The sequence below is a fragment of the Ostrea edulis genome, chromosome 7, assembly GCF_947568905.1.
Source record: "Ostrea edulis chromosome 7, xbOstEdul1.1, whole genome shotgun sequence".
Taxonomy (NCBI): domain Eukaryota; kingdom Metazoa; phylum Mollusca; class Bivalvia; order Ostreida; family Ostreidae; genus Ostrea; species Ostrea edulis.
In genome coordinates, this window is record NC_079170.1 from 60,188,586 (window position 1) to 60,207,607 (window position 19,022).

A 19,022-nucleotide genomic window follows, 5' to 3' on the forward strand; every position below is an offset into this window, starting at 1 on the left:
AATGGTAAATATTAGAGCTTTCATATTGTACATTAGCATTTCTTTTGACAAGATCATTCTACTGGTACCAAGATATTTGCCCTTGTGACCTTGATCATCTTTGGAATTGGCCATTATTGGGGGCATTTGTGTTTCACAAACACATCTTGTCTTCTATCGAAATTGCCAAAAGGGAATCGTGCGATTTTTGGAGAAAATGTATTCATAGTGAAAATATAAGATTTCTAGAATCTGTCAAAAGAAAAGATGCTATTATTTATTTCGATGCCAGTGATTTGGCATCAAGTGCTTACACAGTTAAAATCAATTGAAAGGTGTCCCATTTGATGTGGAAAGAACATGAGAAAAATAATAGTTTATGCACAGTTTCCGCACCATGGAAACCATAGTTTTCATGCAGTGATCATTATAAATCGTCAAACACCTGTGTTAATCTGGTTTGAATAAACATAATAAGACATTAGCATATTCATAAATACTTGTTATTAGCATAATTTATGTACTATAATGAATCAATATTGATAAATATTAGTATTTGGGTCTATATATCATTATATAGTTCCTCCCATCCTTTTTGGGTAATTAGTAGTAACTAACGTAATGGCTGTGATAGTGAAAGTACAGACGGTTTTACAAATTTCAGTCATTTGGAGCTATTACGGACTTCATTTTATGATTTGGGACAAGAAGTTCATTTAAGAAATGATATCCAGCTGGACTTTATTACTCTGCTTCGGTGGAACCAGTTCATGTAGTTGGATCCTTTTCCATTGAATTCAATAAATGCCACGGTTTTGCTTCCTTTATTCAACTCAATTTTAACCTTTAATAAGAATTTGCACATTATAGATAAGAAGCATTATTTTCATGGGCGAAAGTTATCTTGGATAACACATTTTATTCTCTTCAGAACAGTAGAAGTGATGATATTCATATAAATGTGAAATGAATTTTGGTGGGCTTGAATGGAATCGCACAATAAAATATCAATACAATCATAAGATTGTACACTTGTATACCATGTCTAGTGAAAGTCGGTCTTGTGAATTTGTAAAACATGTCAATATCCACTAACTTAATGCTTTTCCGTCGAATTCACCTTTCGAATATTGAGACAAGGTCAATAATCAATTTTGGACTTCTAACGATTTTCCTTGGGGTGACACCCAGCGTTTCCATCCGCAGATTTGGCGACAGACAACCCTCCATCTAATAGCATTGACAATTGTCGGTAAAGAGCTCGCACTTTTTAGTGAATCTTTTCTGCCAGGTGTCCATGAAATTTTGTCCGTTGCCACTTACTGCATGATACACAAGTTCCCAGTCCCCTGATAAACAGTAAACATGTTTCCAGTTCCTATAATAGTCATAAAATGAAATAAATTCTTCTTTGTTATACGACATCGATGAAAATAGATTTTGTTCGTTATTTATACCACACAGCAATCATTAGCTTTTATTTGCGTGTAAAACATATCGTGAACAATTGTCGTGGCGAACCAAGGTAATTAGGTTTCATCATTTGTGAATATTTCGCTAATAAAACTTTAAGAATACAAATATACAAACCAATACAGGGCGTTAATCCATATGTGAAACTGCAGCGCGTGACCAAGAACAGAAATATTATTCCAAACGTCATCTTTCTCTACAAATGTATGCGAGTGCTTTATACATGCATTAGTGTGTAGTCAATAACACTTTACACATTTTAGATAAAATGGTTCGCTCAAAGAAAGCATGTTTGATAAGGAAAGACGGACAACTCTAGAATTGACAAAAGTTGCACATATAACAATTCATGGCGTTTGTTCACACGAAATAGATTTATAAAAACAACCGACATTTTGACTAGTGACGATATACTAGATGTTAAAATGGAGTAAAAATACACATTGAATTAACCTACACTATACATTTCAGAAACAAATAGGAATTTTTACCAACCTAAAACCTGTGGTATTGTTTACCCCGTGGGTTTTTTCAGAGAACCCAGTGGTGTTTTTGTAGGGTTTCCTGTGGGGGTTTTATCTCCAAAACTAGCTAATAATATTGCTTGTTTTATTTGTTTATTTCATGCGAGTAAATCCCATGAATTGGTAATATAATTCGACGTTAAGAACATCTAGAGTAACATATTTTTTCTACAAATAGAACTATGATATGTACGAAAGCCTATTAGTATCATGTAAAAAAGTAAATTCACATTCCATTATCTCGTAATTACGAGTAAGGATCTCGTTATTGCGAGATAATTATCTCGTAATTAAGAGATCTTTTCTCGTAATTTCGAGATAATTATCTCGTAATTACGAGATCTTTTCTCGTAATTACGAGATAGGGGAATGTAAATTTATTTTTTATATGATACTAATAGGCTTTCGTAGATATGACTATATACTAAAGCTAACAAACTCATATACATGTACCAGAACTCGTTTATTAACGATCTAGTAGTAAAACTAAAATCTTTAAACAAAGGAGTTCAGATCAACGATTATAACTTTAGTCTTCTTCTATATGCTGACGACATTGCCTTAATCCCCCACTCTGAAAATGATATGCAACACATGCTAAACGCCGTCAACGACTGGTGTAGGAAATGGCGACTTGGTGTAGGAAATGGCGACTACGAATCAACACGCAAAAATCCAAAGTAGTACACTTCAGGAAAAACAGATTAAAACGTAGCAACTTTAATTTTCAGATAGGGGAAAGTTTTCTTGAATATGAGACGTCATAAAAATATCTAGGAGTAATCTTCGAAGAAAAACGTGAATTTAAAAAGAATGCAGAAAACTTAACTAAATCTGGAGGCTGGGCTCTCAGATCAGTCATCTCGAAAATTCATACAATTAAATCTATTGGATTCTTAACGTTCGAAAAATTATTCAACAATCGTGTCGTTCTGTCTTATATTATAGCAGCGGAGTTTGGGGCTACAAGAAACATCACTGCATTGAGATGGTTCAAAACCGGGCACTAAGATACTTCCTCGGAGTTCATCGGTTTACCCCGTTGTTAGCGTTTCAAGGGGAATGTGGATGGATTATGTCATTCTGTCGTCACGAAATGAATATGTTACGCCTTTGGAATCGCCTAATATACATGGCAAATGAACGTCTTACAAAACGCGTGTTTCTCTGGGATCGGATGCAAGACAATAGATTTAACTGGAATGCTCATATAAAAAAAACCCATTATGGACTCTCTACACTTTGAAAATATCTACCAAAACTCTACACCTTGTAATTTACAGCATGCAAAGGAGAAAATACGTTTAAACATGGAAACCGATTGGTTGAATGACTTACAGCATGTTCTAAAACTCAGAACTTACGCCATTTTGAAGTCATGCTATAGCGTAGAAAAATACGTAATATTGGATATTCCAAAACTATTAAGATCTACTATGGCCATGTTCAGATGCGGAATCCTGCCCTTGCGGATCGAAACGGGTCGATATAAAGGAGAACCAGTCGAAGATAGAATTTCTATGTGTGACCTAAATCAAATTGAGTCTGAAAAACACTTTCTACTAGTGTGTCCCTTTTATGAAGAACAAAGAAAAACTCTATATAATGAAATTGGACTTAATGTAAATTTAAATCAAATGGATGACTCTGTGCTTACTAATATTGTTTGTAATTTCCCAAAACAAACTGCAAAATTTATCTATAATTCTTATAACATCAGACAAAAATACTTAAGGAAATCCACATAATTAAATCATATATGATAGTAATAAACATCCAAATGACTACATGCGCAGACATCATTGAACATATTAAATTGATTAAAGTGACATATAGGTCCGTTGGGCCGGGTGTAAAATTATATAATGTATCTTATATAGAATTTGTATTACACATATCACTATAATAAAAAAATTACTTACTTACTTACTATATGAGTTTGGCTTATTTCGAGGCAGGTTGACATAAAGCATATTCAGCTACATACAATGATAATCCTAAATCCATGATCTATTTATATCACAATTAGTTGGCGAGGACAACTTTTCATCTATAATGAAGACAATGGCAAATACAGTTGGTCTTGGTGTTGAGAAGAAATCACAAAAGAAGGCGCACGATAACATCTAGTATAAACATTAGGTGAAAATAACGTACCTCCAAATTACATCATGCTGATAGCCGGCAATAAAAACATCCAGTCCATTAATGATTACAGCAGCATCAATTAAAATCAACACAGTTGTATTTCTGGCATACTTTCTAACGCATCAAATGAATCCAGAATACGCCACATTCAACTGAACATAAAAACAATTAATTCACAAATACAGCTTTAAGAAACACAAGTACACATAACACTAGAAACATATAAAATTCCCAGAATGATGATGTGCATGGTGAAAAACTTATCATCAACAGTAAAGCATGCGACAACAGCAAATCCGAAAAAAGACCGCGTCTCATCTATGAGAGTTTCGGATGGCTGACATTTTTCATGAATAATCACATAATTTCAATATAAAACTATCAAAATTCAGTGGCTAGGGTATGTCACAGATTTTTATGAAACTTTGTATATAACAATATATTATGATATGTATTAAACTAAAAGGGCATGAAATGGCTTGACTTAGCAATGGTTGCAACAAAAAAAACAACAAAAAAACAAAAAAAAAACAACAACAAAAAATCTCTTCTAACAATGGCTGGGCAAAACTGCTATTGTGGATAAAAACAATATTGGGAAAATTTTTGCGAAGCTAGTTTCAGCTTTTTGAAATTAATCCTTGAAAACAATGGGAGAAAGGTATTTTTTTTTATGTACAAGGGTTTGATGCAACCCCGATGGTGGAATGACTTTAATATTTCATGGTTACCATAAAAGAGTATTTTCCTCTCATATTTCTAATTCTTGTTCGTTTTCCTTGTGCCATATTTAGAATTTTCAAATTGATTAAATCTTTGCTATACATTAAAAATTACCCCAGAATTGGATTCTATGATCTTGATTTTGGCAATTATATTTCTGACAGAAAATCAACCGATTAATGATTGAGTGAATAGTATTAGAATTATTTCTCTTCTAATAAAAGATAGGAGCTTCGTAATCATGTTTTCACGGCTGCACACCCACGAAGGAGTACAAGTTTGTAATTGTGCTGATTTTTAAAATCATATATATTTAAAACATTCACTTATAAAATTTTAATTATATTATATAGAAAACTGACACGTAATAAAAATGAGACGTTAGGATTAAAAATTTAGACTAAATCAATATTGGGATGACTCGTGACGTCGTTTGGCCTACATCTAGGGAAAGTCTTTCATTGCAACGCGAAGTTCGAGTCCCAGTTAGGCCTAACAAAATTCATACGTTTTCTTTTCAAAGGAGCATTGATAATGATATTAAATGCATAGTTACATGTATTTAATGACGAGTGCGTGAATATTGTTAGTGGACATAGACATGGATTTTACTTTCGTATCCAAACCAACACGAACTCGAGTTGAATTCATGTAGGCCTATAATGGAGACATTTGTTACATCGGAGACATGTGGACGCTGGAAGAGGGTGTGTGGAGATAGTAGTAAAGTTTTGAGACGCCATACAATTAGATAGATAAGTATTAAATTAAATTCTGGGAGGGGGCATTGGATGAATCATACGATTTTTTCGTTTAGAAGAAAGTCCGTCAATAATTTGAGGTGACTGGTGTTTTTTTTTTTTTATCATTGTGCTCTTATTTTCATTATCCTCTATGACGTCATGTACGTTTAAAGACTGAAATTTCGAGGATGCTAGACGTCATGTCGTCATGATTGTTGTTTTTATAACAAGCAGACGAACTAATCATTCATCCGCGTAACTTTGTCACGTGATATGAATGTCATACCTTTCTTTCATAGGATATCTGTATTTTGCATGAATAGATATGAGAGAAATAGATATCATATATAGGGAGGCAATGTTCTGGGATATCAAGATTTACGAAGAGGATTGTTTTCAATCTTAAATTTTCATATACCACAAGGACAAAACATGGATAAAAGGAGTTGAATTATGTTCATAAACTGCTTTAGGTTTCCATGGCAACGGATAGTAGACTTTCTGTGGTGGGGTTTATATTATGCAACATAGTGCAAATAACATAGTACTGTGAGAATCAAAGAAATCTGCGACATTGAGTGGTCAGTTCCTCTATATATATATATATATATATATGTAATTTGTACATAGAATTAATCTTGAAATGTAACTTAATTGTTTTCATTTAAGAGCGATCTTTCGTGAATTAAATATGGTACAGTATGTAACAGTCAATATTCATTTCCCAATGAACTACATATGTTTCTAGTGGCGTAATGTTGTGGCTGGTGGAATGCAAAATAGTTTACAAGGATAAATACGTGATAAAAAGAATCTTCTTTAGTTCGTTGCTGGATAAAGGGAAATATTTGATAAAGTCATGTATCTTCTGCAAACGATACTTCCACTTTCCTTAATAAACAAGTAATTTCTCATATTGATAAATACATCTGATGTACAATATTACTTTTTAACAAATTTGTCATTACAATGTGGCATGAGAATTGAGGGGAAAACATGCAACTGGTCTTGTGCCGCGATCACTTTTGATTTATTCTAGGTATTATCTAAGTTTCAGGTATATGCAATCGAACAACCACATGCCTGAAAATTTGAGATTTTAATTTTTCATCTGATTTTGAATTATACTATTTTACATGTATACATTTTTTGAACTGCATTATCTGTGAATGAACTAACCCTGCATTTGGCAATACCTTTTACTTTGATGAATTCATTCCTTGTTTTTAAATATCTTGACTATCAAGATACTATTTGTATGTTTGATATTCTGTAAACAACAGAAAGCAATTTTGTTTATAACATGAAATAGTCGCTCAAGATAATGGTCTCTACAACTTGGCTTAGATTCAATTTTCTGTAAGATAATATGATGAGAACGAATTTGCCATGCTCGTTGTAAATATGTCACAGTAACGACCACTATTGGGATTATGGGTGCATGGAATTTGATTAGATAAAACATCTATAAAGAAATTCATCAATAATATAAACAATAAAAAGTGCACACTTACCGTCGATATGCATGTCTAATAATACCTAATACACCATACGGTGTCTGCTGCCTGCTACTGTATGAACACAGCAGGACTGAACTATTGATTTCGTTGAACGCTTGGTTAAACTTGTACATTGCTAGTTGTTATATCTAATATCACGCGATGTCACTGTGTACAGTTAAGAAGTTTGTTACTTTAGATATGTTCTTAAGCCGTAATTGACACGTGTTAAATTGCTCGTTAAAATTATTTTGTAAAATTGTTGGAATGTTTTAGAAACTTATGGAATTAATACAGGTGTTTAAATAAATGTCTGGCCTCAAGCGTCAGCATTCCTACAACTACACTCCCTTTCGTACATAGTTTTTGTAATTTTCTTTAAATCATAGATACATTTTAATTAATACTTGATACATGATATGAATTCATATTTTTAAAAAAAAAATCATCCCGATATCTCCTTTACGGGCCGTTATTTCTGCAGCTAACCTTTGCTTGATAGTACGAAAATAATAATGAGGATGTGTATTTGAAAGTCGCAGTAAATGACAATTAAAATAATGCTAGGAGATAAGAGTGATTAATGCATACATATGTAGGAGAGTTTTAGAAGGATATTTTTGATAAAGACATCGCAAATATAATGCAGACTAGTGTCAATTTAATAAAAAGTGTATTGTTGTCATACTAGGAAAGCCTTCAATGTTTAAGGTTATGCAACGCAGAGGAAATAATCAGGTACACGTGTACCGGGGACCATGTCGACTTGAATATTGTATTACAATTTGATAAAGCTATTGCATGATGCACGTTACCTGATTGTGAGCTATGCAAAACAACAGATGTTGTTTACAGGTTTCCAGTTTACTGTTATCTGATTTCAAAATTGAGAATCACTCAAAAAAAGAACTGCCTTCAAAAGTTATGGGTTTTTTTTAAATGTAGTGTTTCAGTGATTTCTTCGCGCTACATTTTCCTACAGATAAAAGCATTACTATGATTGATTTGTGTTTTGTACAATTGTACATGTAGCTAAAAATGTAGTTTAAAGGTTTTCCTGGTATGAGAACAATATACTTTTGCATGTATACTAACACAATATATCTTGAAGATAGTAGCAAGACACCGTAAGGGGGCAATCTGTGAATGCATTTTATTATAATGTTATAATGTCCTTATTGAAAACGTTGATTTTGTTGTTGTTTTCCTCCAAGTTCTCTAAATCAAACTCAGAGTTTGAAACATGTCAATACTGGTATATCAAATTTACTTATAATTACTTTTTGCGCATCAGTTCAATGGCGAATATGTTACGATCACGCACATCAGTGGCACGCTTGCGTCCCCCACCTTTCTCATTCTCTTTGCAGCAATGGACATCAAAATATCGTTTATATTTTTTATTTTTCTTGATTCGTTACCTTATATATATACGTAAGATGTTTATCACTAAAGCTTTCAAATAATTTGTAGATAACATAATTACGGATATTGTAAAATGTGAAATACATGTGAAATACATTTGTTTCTTCCCAGCTCTTGCAATAAATGGTCAGGAATTGATTATTACCGATGCAATTACGTCACGTATTCAAAATCGAGGCATACACGCAAGTGTGGTTTTTGGAACTGGAGAAGATGTCCATATTACAGGTAAAAAAAAAATTGAATTTAACACCTTTTTAAAATAATTTAATCGTCCCAACGTGAAAAAAATTAAATATGTTTCCGATTTTCAACACACAATACAATTGAAATGTGTCAGCGCATGTAGTTCTGATGATTTGTAATATTATCACACAGGAAGTCTAAAAGTACAAAATCCAGGTGGTGCAGTCGGACATGTCCAGGTAATTATTTGAAGATATTCGAACTATATAACATTTCTTCAGTATCGATAGTCAATTCACAGAATATTATATTTTTGAAATAATTTTGATGAGCATGTTACTTATTTATACCTCTATTCTAAACACATTTCGGAAAAATTGTTCAGATTATATTTATGATGTTGGTTTCTGAATATGTATATTTGTATTCGCTATTATTTGGACACAATATAGATTCATTTTCTATATAATGTCGGCTTTTAAGATTGGCGAGGAATGAAAAATGAGATTTCATGCGCATTTAACGGTATCTTTGAGCTAGATGAAATATATATTTTTTTCATTTAGCAATTAAAATTCAACTCTTATGAGTGCGATACTCAGCAATTTCAAATTTCCATCTTAAATGTTCCAAGAGTTAAAGTCAATAAATTTGATTAAAAAAATATAACAATATTCATAGGATCTCTTTCTATATTCATTGCGTTGTTTATTTATTTGCTATATTAGTAAAGGATTTAGTCCAGAAATCATGAAAAATGACCCTGTTTCCAAAATTTAAAATCTTTTGGGGGTCAAAAGGCTACAAAATCTGCTTTCTAAATCAGTTAATTTTATCCGATTTCCTCTACGCACTTTCTTTCTACGGGGTTCTAAATATAGCAATGAAATGAATGCATTTACATTGTAACGTCATTTTGACGTCGTTGTATTGCTAAGGTAGTTAATTGACGAAGTCAATATTTACTCTAATGGCGTAAAGGAGAAAAAACTATTATTTAATATTATTAAGTTCTTCATTAAATTTCCTCGTGGATTTCCAGATACAATGAGTATTCATTTTGATAATAAATATGACATTGCATGGAAAAAGCATTGTGTTTTGCATGTAAGCTTGTGAAATGCTATGAGGATGTCAGTGTTGTATTGTTCATATTCAGTCGATTTGTTGACATTCTCACATAGAATCCACAAGGATGTTGTAATCATTAGCGGATTTACGGGGGAGGGGGCAATGCTTTCCTAAGATAAAAAAATATATAATGCAATTCAAGAACAAGTATATGAGTAACATAAAATTAGATAACTAATAAATATCATGTTTTAAAAAAATATCACAAACCTGTTATTTTATCGAATCACACTGTTCATATACATGTACATGCCAGTTTAAGTTTCAATTGGACAAGTATAGTTACATGTAAACATTCATCAGAACATAAAAATTAGGGATGTCAATTTTACTCGGACGCTTTAGTCGAGCGATAGTCAAGTACACAGTCAAAAAACGGACTGATATGGTACAAGTGTACCTAACTCAAGCATGAGTCACACCTCGGCGCACCTGGATAGCCAAGTACACGGCACGGGACGAAAGGCTGTTGATAACCGTAATTAATCCACCACAATAATTTTTATTTTGATTCGGAAATGCTGTACAAGCAAGAATTAAAATGTACGTGTACTCAGGCATAAAAAGAATCATGTAAACATATGTATAAGTTTTTTTTTTCAATGCATGTACAATATATTCTTGTTCAAAACCAAAAATAATTTGGTCGACAAATATTGGACGAGAGTCTATTTCTAAGTTTTGTCTCCCAATTGTCAAGTCAAAGAAAAAAAATCTTTCTGAAGGTACGAACAAAACCTCACCAGCTAGGAATGCCAGGAAAGGAAAGCCGTTTTCCTTCATAGACCATTAAATAATTGGATTGCCATCAGAGTACGAGTTTTCGGAGAGGTAAAGAACTTTTAGTAAACTTGAAATCACAGAACTTTTCCCAAATCAATAGCATTAAAACCTATGACTTTTCAACACTATACACGACCATTCCTCACGATAAATTAAAGACAAGACTTTTTGACATCACAGACAGTTGCTTCTTCAACAAAAACGGAAAACGGAAATATTCATATCTAGTGATCAGTCATTCAAAAACTTACTTTGTTAAACACCACTCTGATTCCACGCACAAGTACTCTGAAGTTGAAATAAAAAATATGCTAGAGTTCCTCATTGACAATATTTTCGTGGTCTTTGGTGATCAGGTCTTCCAACAGTCTGTTGGAATTCCCATGGGCACGAATTGTACTCCTTTGTTAGCTGACCTGTTTTTATATTCATACGAAGCAGAATTTATTCAAAAACTTCTACGTGAGAAGAAAAAATCTCTCGCTGTGACCTTCAATTCGACTTTTAGATATATCGATGACGTTTTGTCTATTAACAATGATAGCTTTCATTCATATGTCGATTTGATATATCCCTGTGAGTTCGAAATAAAGGACACCACAGAGTCGTCCACTTCTGCTTCATACTTAGATATTTTATTGAAAGTAGACATTAACGGCAAACTGACAACTCAACTGTATGACAAACGGGATGATTTCAGCTTTTCCATCGTCAACTTCCCACATTTATGTAGCAATATTCCATTATCACCTGCATATGGTGTTTATATATCTCAACTGATTCGATATGCAAGAGTTTGTTCTGGGTATAGTCAGTTTTTAAATCGAGGTAAGCTACTGACAAACAAGTTGATGGTACAGGGATTTCAACAGTCTCGATTGAAGTCAGCATTTCGCAAATTCTATGGTCGTTATAACGATCTAGTTCGTCAATACAACCTCACGTTGGGTCAAATGCTGTCTGACGTGTTTCATACCGATTGTTAAGCCGTTCTTGGCACACTGATTTTAACTGCGGATAACTCCGTTTACCTGATCAGGATATGGGGCTCACGGCGGGTGTGACCGGTCAACAGGGGATGCTTACTCCTCCTAGGCACCTGATCCCACCTCTAGTGTGTCCAGGGGTCCGTGTTTGCCAAACTATATATTTTGTATTGCTTGTAGGAGTTATGAGATTGATCACTGTTCGTTATCTTCACCTTGCATGAAAATACAATAAAAAATGATAATTGTAATAATAATGATAATAAAAGAAATTGTCGGCTTTCATTACTGTACTCATTTTAAAGTTAATATCCCCATGCCTTTGAATTATTTCTGTTATTTATTTATCCATTTAAATATGCTACTAACACATCTTTATTATTTATCGGGGATGCATTTATTTATTCATATTTAATATACTTTATAATCTATTCATGTTTATTAACAATTCGCTCTTTCATCTATTTACTCCTGTTTTTTCCTTCTTCTTCTATTATTATTCGTATACTTTTAATGTAGTCAAAGTATTTATCTTCTTGTGTGTTTATATTTATTTGATATGTCAGGGACAGATCCAGGAATTTAAAAAAAAAAAAAGGGGGGGGGGTCTACCATTAGTTTTGGTTTTCAAAGGTGGGGTCACCTTCAAAATGTGTTATTCGTACTTTTAAAGCACAATTTTCTGACAAAAGCAAGAGGTCCGACCGGGCCCCGAGACCCCCCCCCCCCCCTTGTATTTGTTTTATCTACAGTATTTATACTATTCATCTGTCTACTTGTGTGTCTATTTCTTTTCATCTACTAGATAGCTATTGTTCTTGTGTATGTACTTATACCCTTGTATTTTTAATTATTCACATTATGATTTATCTATATGTTTATTCATTTTAAAATAATTTATTCATTTTTACCGCATATCATTTTAGTTTTGAAATATGTATTAATAATTCAATGATTTAATTGCTTTTCATTTCTATTAACACCATTCCCTACTAGGAATTTATCCTTGAAAAGCTAGTTGTGATAGTATTAGCCTATAGATTTGCTTAAAAATTCCCCATAGGGCACCCCATTAAGAAGTTTGAAAGAGTTGTCTCCCGTCAGTTTTTCCCATGGTTACAGTAAACAACAGGGTTTAAATTGCTACCATTTAAAACAATATTTTAATCAAATAATTATATTTAAGCTAAAATAAAGCATTGTTTACAATACATGTATTCTTTTAATGGGAGCAAGCCCCAATCGTAACAACTCGGCCATTTCCGTAACCGACAGGCTGAGCGTGTTCCGATTGGAGCAAGCCCCTGTGAGTAAACTCCATTGTTATGAAGAGCTGACTAATATCGTCAGCTTGACAGGCGACGTCATTCCTTATGCAGGAACTGAGGAACAAAGATTTTGGAAAGTGTTCACTAGGCCTAGTACATTGTACGTATGTTTACTTAGGAAACCTTAAGTGAAGTACATGAAATTGCTTAATCCATCTAATATTAGAAAAAAATACCATAGCAAAGTCTCATAATTTCACAGCTTTGAAACCAGTATATCTGGTGTGTCCAGGGGTCCGTGTTTGTCCAACTATCTATTTGTATTGCTTGTAGGAGTTATGAGATTGATCACTGTTCGTTATCTTCACCTTGCATTTATATGGATCTATTTTCATCGTATTAAAAATTCCCTATCTTCGATCACCGTAACCCGAGTGAGATTCGATAAATAATGTGATAATAAACATTAACATTGAATTCATTACTGTTTGATTCGAAACATGACAAAACACATTTAAACTATCAAATTGCATGCCCAATTTAACCACTTAAAACGGTAATCCGGAAAATTCTAGGCAAGTTTCAAAAATTCAAAATCATCAAATAAAATATGGCGCCGCACGTGAACCAACACGAAACTAGTACACAACATTTCTCAGATAACGATATAACCGTATATAAAATATCATCGTGGTTCAAGAGTGGCGCCCATAAAAATTTATTAAATAAAGTTTAGAATTTCTATAAAAAAGATATTTTTGACATACCGCATCCGGTTTCAATGCATATAATTACGCTCGTGCTGTTTCCTGCACAAAACTCGATATGGAAATTAATAGTATAATTTCTAATTAAAGTCTGGCCTAAGATTTCTTCTATAAATATAAAGTTTTATTTTCAAAGATTGACAGGGCCAAATCATGCAATTTCGGCTTTAGTCCTTTTTACATGTATTTTGTGCGTTTCACCTCATCTTAAAGTTGTCAGTATCACATGCATTTACAACATTGGTAGTTAACATTAAGACATTCTAAACATTCTACATGTAAGACTCGTCCACGCTGTAAATAAAGTTTGAAACGTTGACTTCCTTACGTTTTCATCATTTGAAACCATGAACACATTTAATTTATCTAGTTTAAAATCTATACATGATGATAGAAACACAAATCCATATGTGACGTACCGTAATCTCGAGAGAAAAAAGAGATAAGTAATAGAAGTAAAAAATGATATATAACTAATATCAACCACTGGTATCCGTTAACAATGAAAAATACTAAATCAATACATGCGTTTCAAAGAATTTAAATGCAAACAGAATGTTGAATGTCTTCATTATTTATTTTGAAGTAAGTTCATTACAAAAGGATATTCCCGAAGTACAGTTTCATATCGCATGAAAAAGATGCATTGTTGTCCTTCTAAGGGTTTATATATTATCGTTATCTTTCGTTTTGACTTCCCTGTGATCAGACAGTGAACGGTGGTTGGGGTAGTTGGAAAGGGTGGACACAGTACACCAGCTGTACCAATAGAGCATTATGTGGATACGGGACACAGACTTTGGTCAGAAAAAGGCAGTGCAACAAACCAACACCACGTAATGGTGGCAGATACTGTAGGGGCGCTAAGCGAGATTATAAATCAAATTCATGCTGGATTAAACGCTGTCCAGGTATTTAATATGCAGGATACAATGATGAAATAAAAGATAAAATGACATTCAGAGTGCTTGCTGATGGGGTTATTGTGACCATGTTAACCTTTCAATGATTCAACTTCTGATTCAACGTTTTCACATAGGATTTTTTGTAACAGCACACTTGAACTATAATATTAAATCGGCTAAGAATCGATGGAAGACCTTGGTGTTTTTTGAACTAGGAAACAATATTTCGGACATACGTCGATAAATATTAAAAGCGGAGACGCAAACAGCGATCAATCCCATAAATGCTATAAAGAATGCACACTTGAGAACAAGATAAACACGGACACTTGGAAACACTAGACAAATGATCAGGTACCTACGAGGAGTATGCATCCACTGTGTGTTAACCTAAAGATATATATAGTTACTGAGTATTATCATTTGCTATTTAGATCAAAAATATACTTTTTCCATATGATCAGTTTTTGAATTGAGACAGGCTACAGAAAAAAAAGTTGATGGTGCAGGGGTTCAACAATTTCGTTTAAAGTCAGCATTTCGCAAATTCTATGGTCGTTATAATGATCTACTTCGCCAATAAACCTATCATTGGGTCAAATGTTGTCTGACGTATTTCATATCGATTGTTAGGCCGTTCTTGGCACACTGATTTTGACTACGGATAACTCCGTTTACCTGATCAAGATGTGTGACCGGTCGCCAGGGGATACTTACTCCTCCTAGGCACCTGATCTCACCTCTGGTATATCCAGGGGTCCGTGTTTACCCAACTCTATATTTATACCCCCCGAAGTTTGGGGGTATATTGGAATCACCATGTCCGTCTGTGTATCCTGTCCGTCTGTCTGTAGACATGATTTTGTCTGGCATGTCTTAAGAAACCAGTGCACATATTTTTCTGAATATCTGTACACTCACTCATTACTCACCATATGAAGATGTGCACCTGGTATTATTATATTGATTGGACAATTTTTCTTTGAGTAATAGAAGTAAAATATTTACTAATGTCACCTTGTATAGCATGATTGAACAATATAAGAGTTAAATTATATGTTCATGATTGCATTAAAACAAACTGATTTAATGATTATTCGGATTTGAATGCTACATTTCAGGACTGCCTAAACATTTTGAACGAATACCTGATATGCCATAAATACGAAAGCCCAGAATTCGAGATTAGAAATTCAAAATACGAGATTCGAAATTCAGAATACGAAATTCGAATTTCGAAATTCAAATTCCAAATCAACCAATCAAAATGTAGGTCACATTAGATTAAAGGGTAGAGGGTATATGCATATAAACTTAAAATATGACAGAAAGTTTATTCTTCTAATACTCAGGCGCGTAGCTGCCTATACGTAAGTACGCAACTGCGTACACATTTGCTAAAAAAAAGAAAGAGAGAAATTATTTTTACATTTTTATGTCATTGCCTTAAGTGTAACTTTGCGCTATGTATTTCCGATTTATGATTAACTCCAATCATCATATCTATTCTATTGTTTGAATTCGTTTGTTTCGAAAATTGACAGCCAAAATACCCGTTGTATATTCAAAAAAATTGGTGATTGTAATCAATAAAACCCAGGAGCTTCCGGGGGCTTTGCCCCCTGGGCCCCAACCCGGGCTTCGCCCTGGACCCACTGGGGGCCTCAAGGTCCCCTGCCTTACTTTGCGTACGCTTCATTTTCTGTCTGGCTACGCGTCTGAATATGTTTAGTAAACAACGAAACATTTCTTTTAAAACTATAAATGTTATGATGCATGCTTAGCATGCAGACAGGGCCGTAGATGTGAGTGTTTGGATCAAGTACTTATCTATTATATATAAACAAACGAGGAAATTCGAACCAAAAATAAATATTTCTCTCCAATCTATATTCTTTTTACAATTTTTTAAGGGTCTAGAAAGCTTAACTACATGTGTCATTACGACAGAAAAATAATCTATCCACGTTTTAAAGATTATCTTATCCCACTGATTCATATTATGGAGAATATTTTGACATTATAAATCAAGTCATTATATGAAAACAGGCCTGTAGAAATTCAGGTTCATAGAAAGCGAGGAGGGGCGGGGGGAACCAGGTCGAATACACCTCAAATAATACACTTTAATTGAAATGGAATCGAAGGTTATATGAATAAAATTAACTGATGACACCCCGTAGCAATGAATTCTGATTTTAGATTAAACTATAGGTTTACCTGCATACCATTTTTTTCTGCTTGAATGATCATATTCTTATAATTTATTTTACATGAGAATAACTGTACATGTTTGAGTTAACAATGATACAGGCGCATGAGTTCACCCCCCCCCCCCCCGCCACAATCACCCGAATAGCCTAATTGAGTTGATTTAATTATTTTTGTTCAAAATTGCTGATGTATGTCACAATGTCTTGCCTACTCCAAAAAGGCTAAAATAACTCAATATAAGCATTTTTTATTGAAAACCTTAATACCCAGTGAAGGTACAAATTCATAAAAAGGGCTTATTTTGATTTATTTTGGACTTTTGGGGTATGGAAGACATTGTTGATATTCATTAAAGAGATGTTCAACAAACATACTTACAACACAACTCGAGTAGCTTATTCGACCCGGGGGGGGGGGGACCAAGTACCTGGGAACTACATGTATGCTTGATTGATGTTTTCCGCCACACTCAACAATTTTTCAGTTATCTGGTGGCGCCCACTTTTTTTTATTGGTGGAAAAGAGAACCCAGATACAATGTACCTGGGGAGAGACCACCGACCTTACGAAAGTAAACTGGGAAACTTCCTCACTTACCGACGCGAGCGGGCTACATGTATGAAGGAAAAATTATAATGCAATTACCGGTATTGATTATCGAGTGTTTAACCAGACCCGTAGTCGGCCGGCAATTTCAAAAAGGGGGAGGGGAGGGGAGGGGAAAACTAACTGGGAACAAACCACCCATTTTAGTATTTGACGACACCCACCCTTTTTTCTGACTTTTTTTGCGGTGGTAATTTCTCTGAAATATGTGGATTCCTTGTCTATCAGATCCCAATTTCGATTTATATATAATCGTTTCACGCTTTTTGTAAGCTTTAGAGATTGGCTTAGCCTTCTATTGGTATAACAAATTGTATTCTATTATACCGATAGAAGGCCAATCTCTAAAGCTTACAAAAAGCGTGAAACGATTATATAAATCGAAATAAGGATGGGATCGACAAGGAATCCACATATTTTGGAGAATTTATCGCGGCAGAAAAAAATCAGAAAGGGGGGGGGGGGTGTTGGTAGTAGTGCCCATACTTCAGATGCCTGTACAAATATCTTCCTCATTTGTTCATTTATTTTTTAAATGCGCCTGGGTGTAAATAATAGAGGAAATTCTAACCATGAATACTTATTTCTCTCCCATCTATGTTGTCTCTCTTTATATTTTTTTTTTATGTTTCAGGAAACTTAACTACGTGCGTCATTAGTCATTACCGCAGAACACTAATTTATCAACGTTGTCCCATTCATGTATGTTCTATATTCAAGTGCAGTACTGTATTTATAATCTCAGGAACCGGTAATTTTGTCCGTAATAGTAATAGTAGGGTTCTATACTATATCACCCCCTAATAAATATTAGGAGTTGATATAATCTCGAATGAGCCTTCTGGGCTTTCATACATAAAATATTTTTTAATGTTACATTTCCCCCCCGAGTGTTTTACTTAGCTGACGAATGACCTACTTCCTCAGCTACTGAGAGTTTAAAGCGCAATTTCTGAATGTAATTGAATGTAGGAAAGGTGTTCTGGATCTTGACTGAGAACAGTTCCTTGAGCAATATCCATTTATACCACATTGATAACATTCGCGCTCTTTCTGGGATGTTGAAGGTAATGGAGATGTATGTCTTTGTATTTTGGTCTCTGGTGATCTGTCTCTTTGTTGTCTATCCTCGGATAATTTTAAAATTTCTTTGAGTAACCTTACAATGTATGTGCTCCTTCTGTTCATCCTCTAAACTCGCCATTTTATTTTCTAAGGGTTTTGTTGATTTTGATGGCAGTGAACAGTTTACTTCAGATGCATTTAGTTCCTCTGTTACAAATGCAGAATCCTTCCTTTCTACAGTCTCATCAACGTGGTCCAGGGTAACACTTTTCACTTCCTTTTTGGCTTCAATATCCAGATTCTGATCAACAATGGCACACTTCATATGTTTAATGGCTTCATTTAATGTTTCAGGATCTTTATTTGAAGTTGAAATTACAGCTTTTCTGCCATTACAGCCCCAGATAAATACATCAATTGTAACTGCGCTCTTGAAATAATCTGGTAAACTGTTATAACCAATTTTAGCCAAAATTTCAATTCTCTCTGCAAATTGATCATTTGTTTCCCCTGAATATTGTTCTATATTTTGTAAATATTGTCTGATACTGTGTGAACGATCTTTTTCGTCAACAACTTCTAAGTCTGATCTAAAGA

At 33.9% G+C, this 19,022-nt stretch overlaps 1 protein-coding gene and 1 long non-coding RNA gene across 2 annotated transcripts in view; one reads left to right on the top strand and one right to left on the bottom strand.

Annotated features, from left to right (window-relative positions):
• Nucleotides 1–466: 466 nt before the first annotated feature.
• LOC130048298 (uncharacterized) lies at nucleotides 467–4,125 on the bottom strand. The gene is made up of 3 exons (XR_008797140.1): nucleotides 3,907–4,125; nucleotides 1,570–1,648; nucleotides 467–1,357 (listed from the first exon to the last, which is right to left on the bottom strand). It is a non-coding gene; the product is annotated as an uncharacterized LOC130048298 (long non-coding RNA).
• A 1,384-nt stretch (nucleotides 4,126–5,509) lies between these two features.
• LOC125656392 (coadhesin-like) overlaps nucleotides 5,510–19,022 on the top strand; it is a 33,500-nt gene continuing 19,987 nt past the window's right edge. The window contains exons 1-5 of the mRNA XM_056145764.1: nucleotides 5,510–5,554; nucleotides 6,153–6,171; nucleotides 8,626–8,742; nucleotides 8,893–8,939; nucleotides 14,345–14,546. Coding sequence (XP_056001739.1) covers nucleotides 5,510–5,554; nucleotides 6,153–6,171; nucleotides 8,626–8,742; nucleotides 8,893–8,939; nucleotides 14,345–14,546 — 430 coding nt within the window. The remainder of the gene's footprint in view (nucleotides 5,555–6,152; nucleotides 6,172–8,625; nucleotides 8,743–8,892; nucleotides 8,940–14,344; nucleotides 14,547–19,022) is intronic.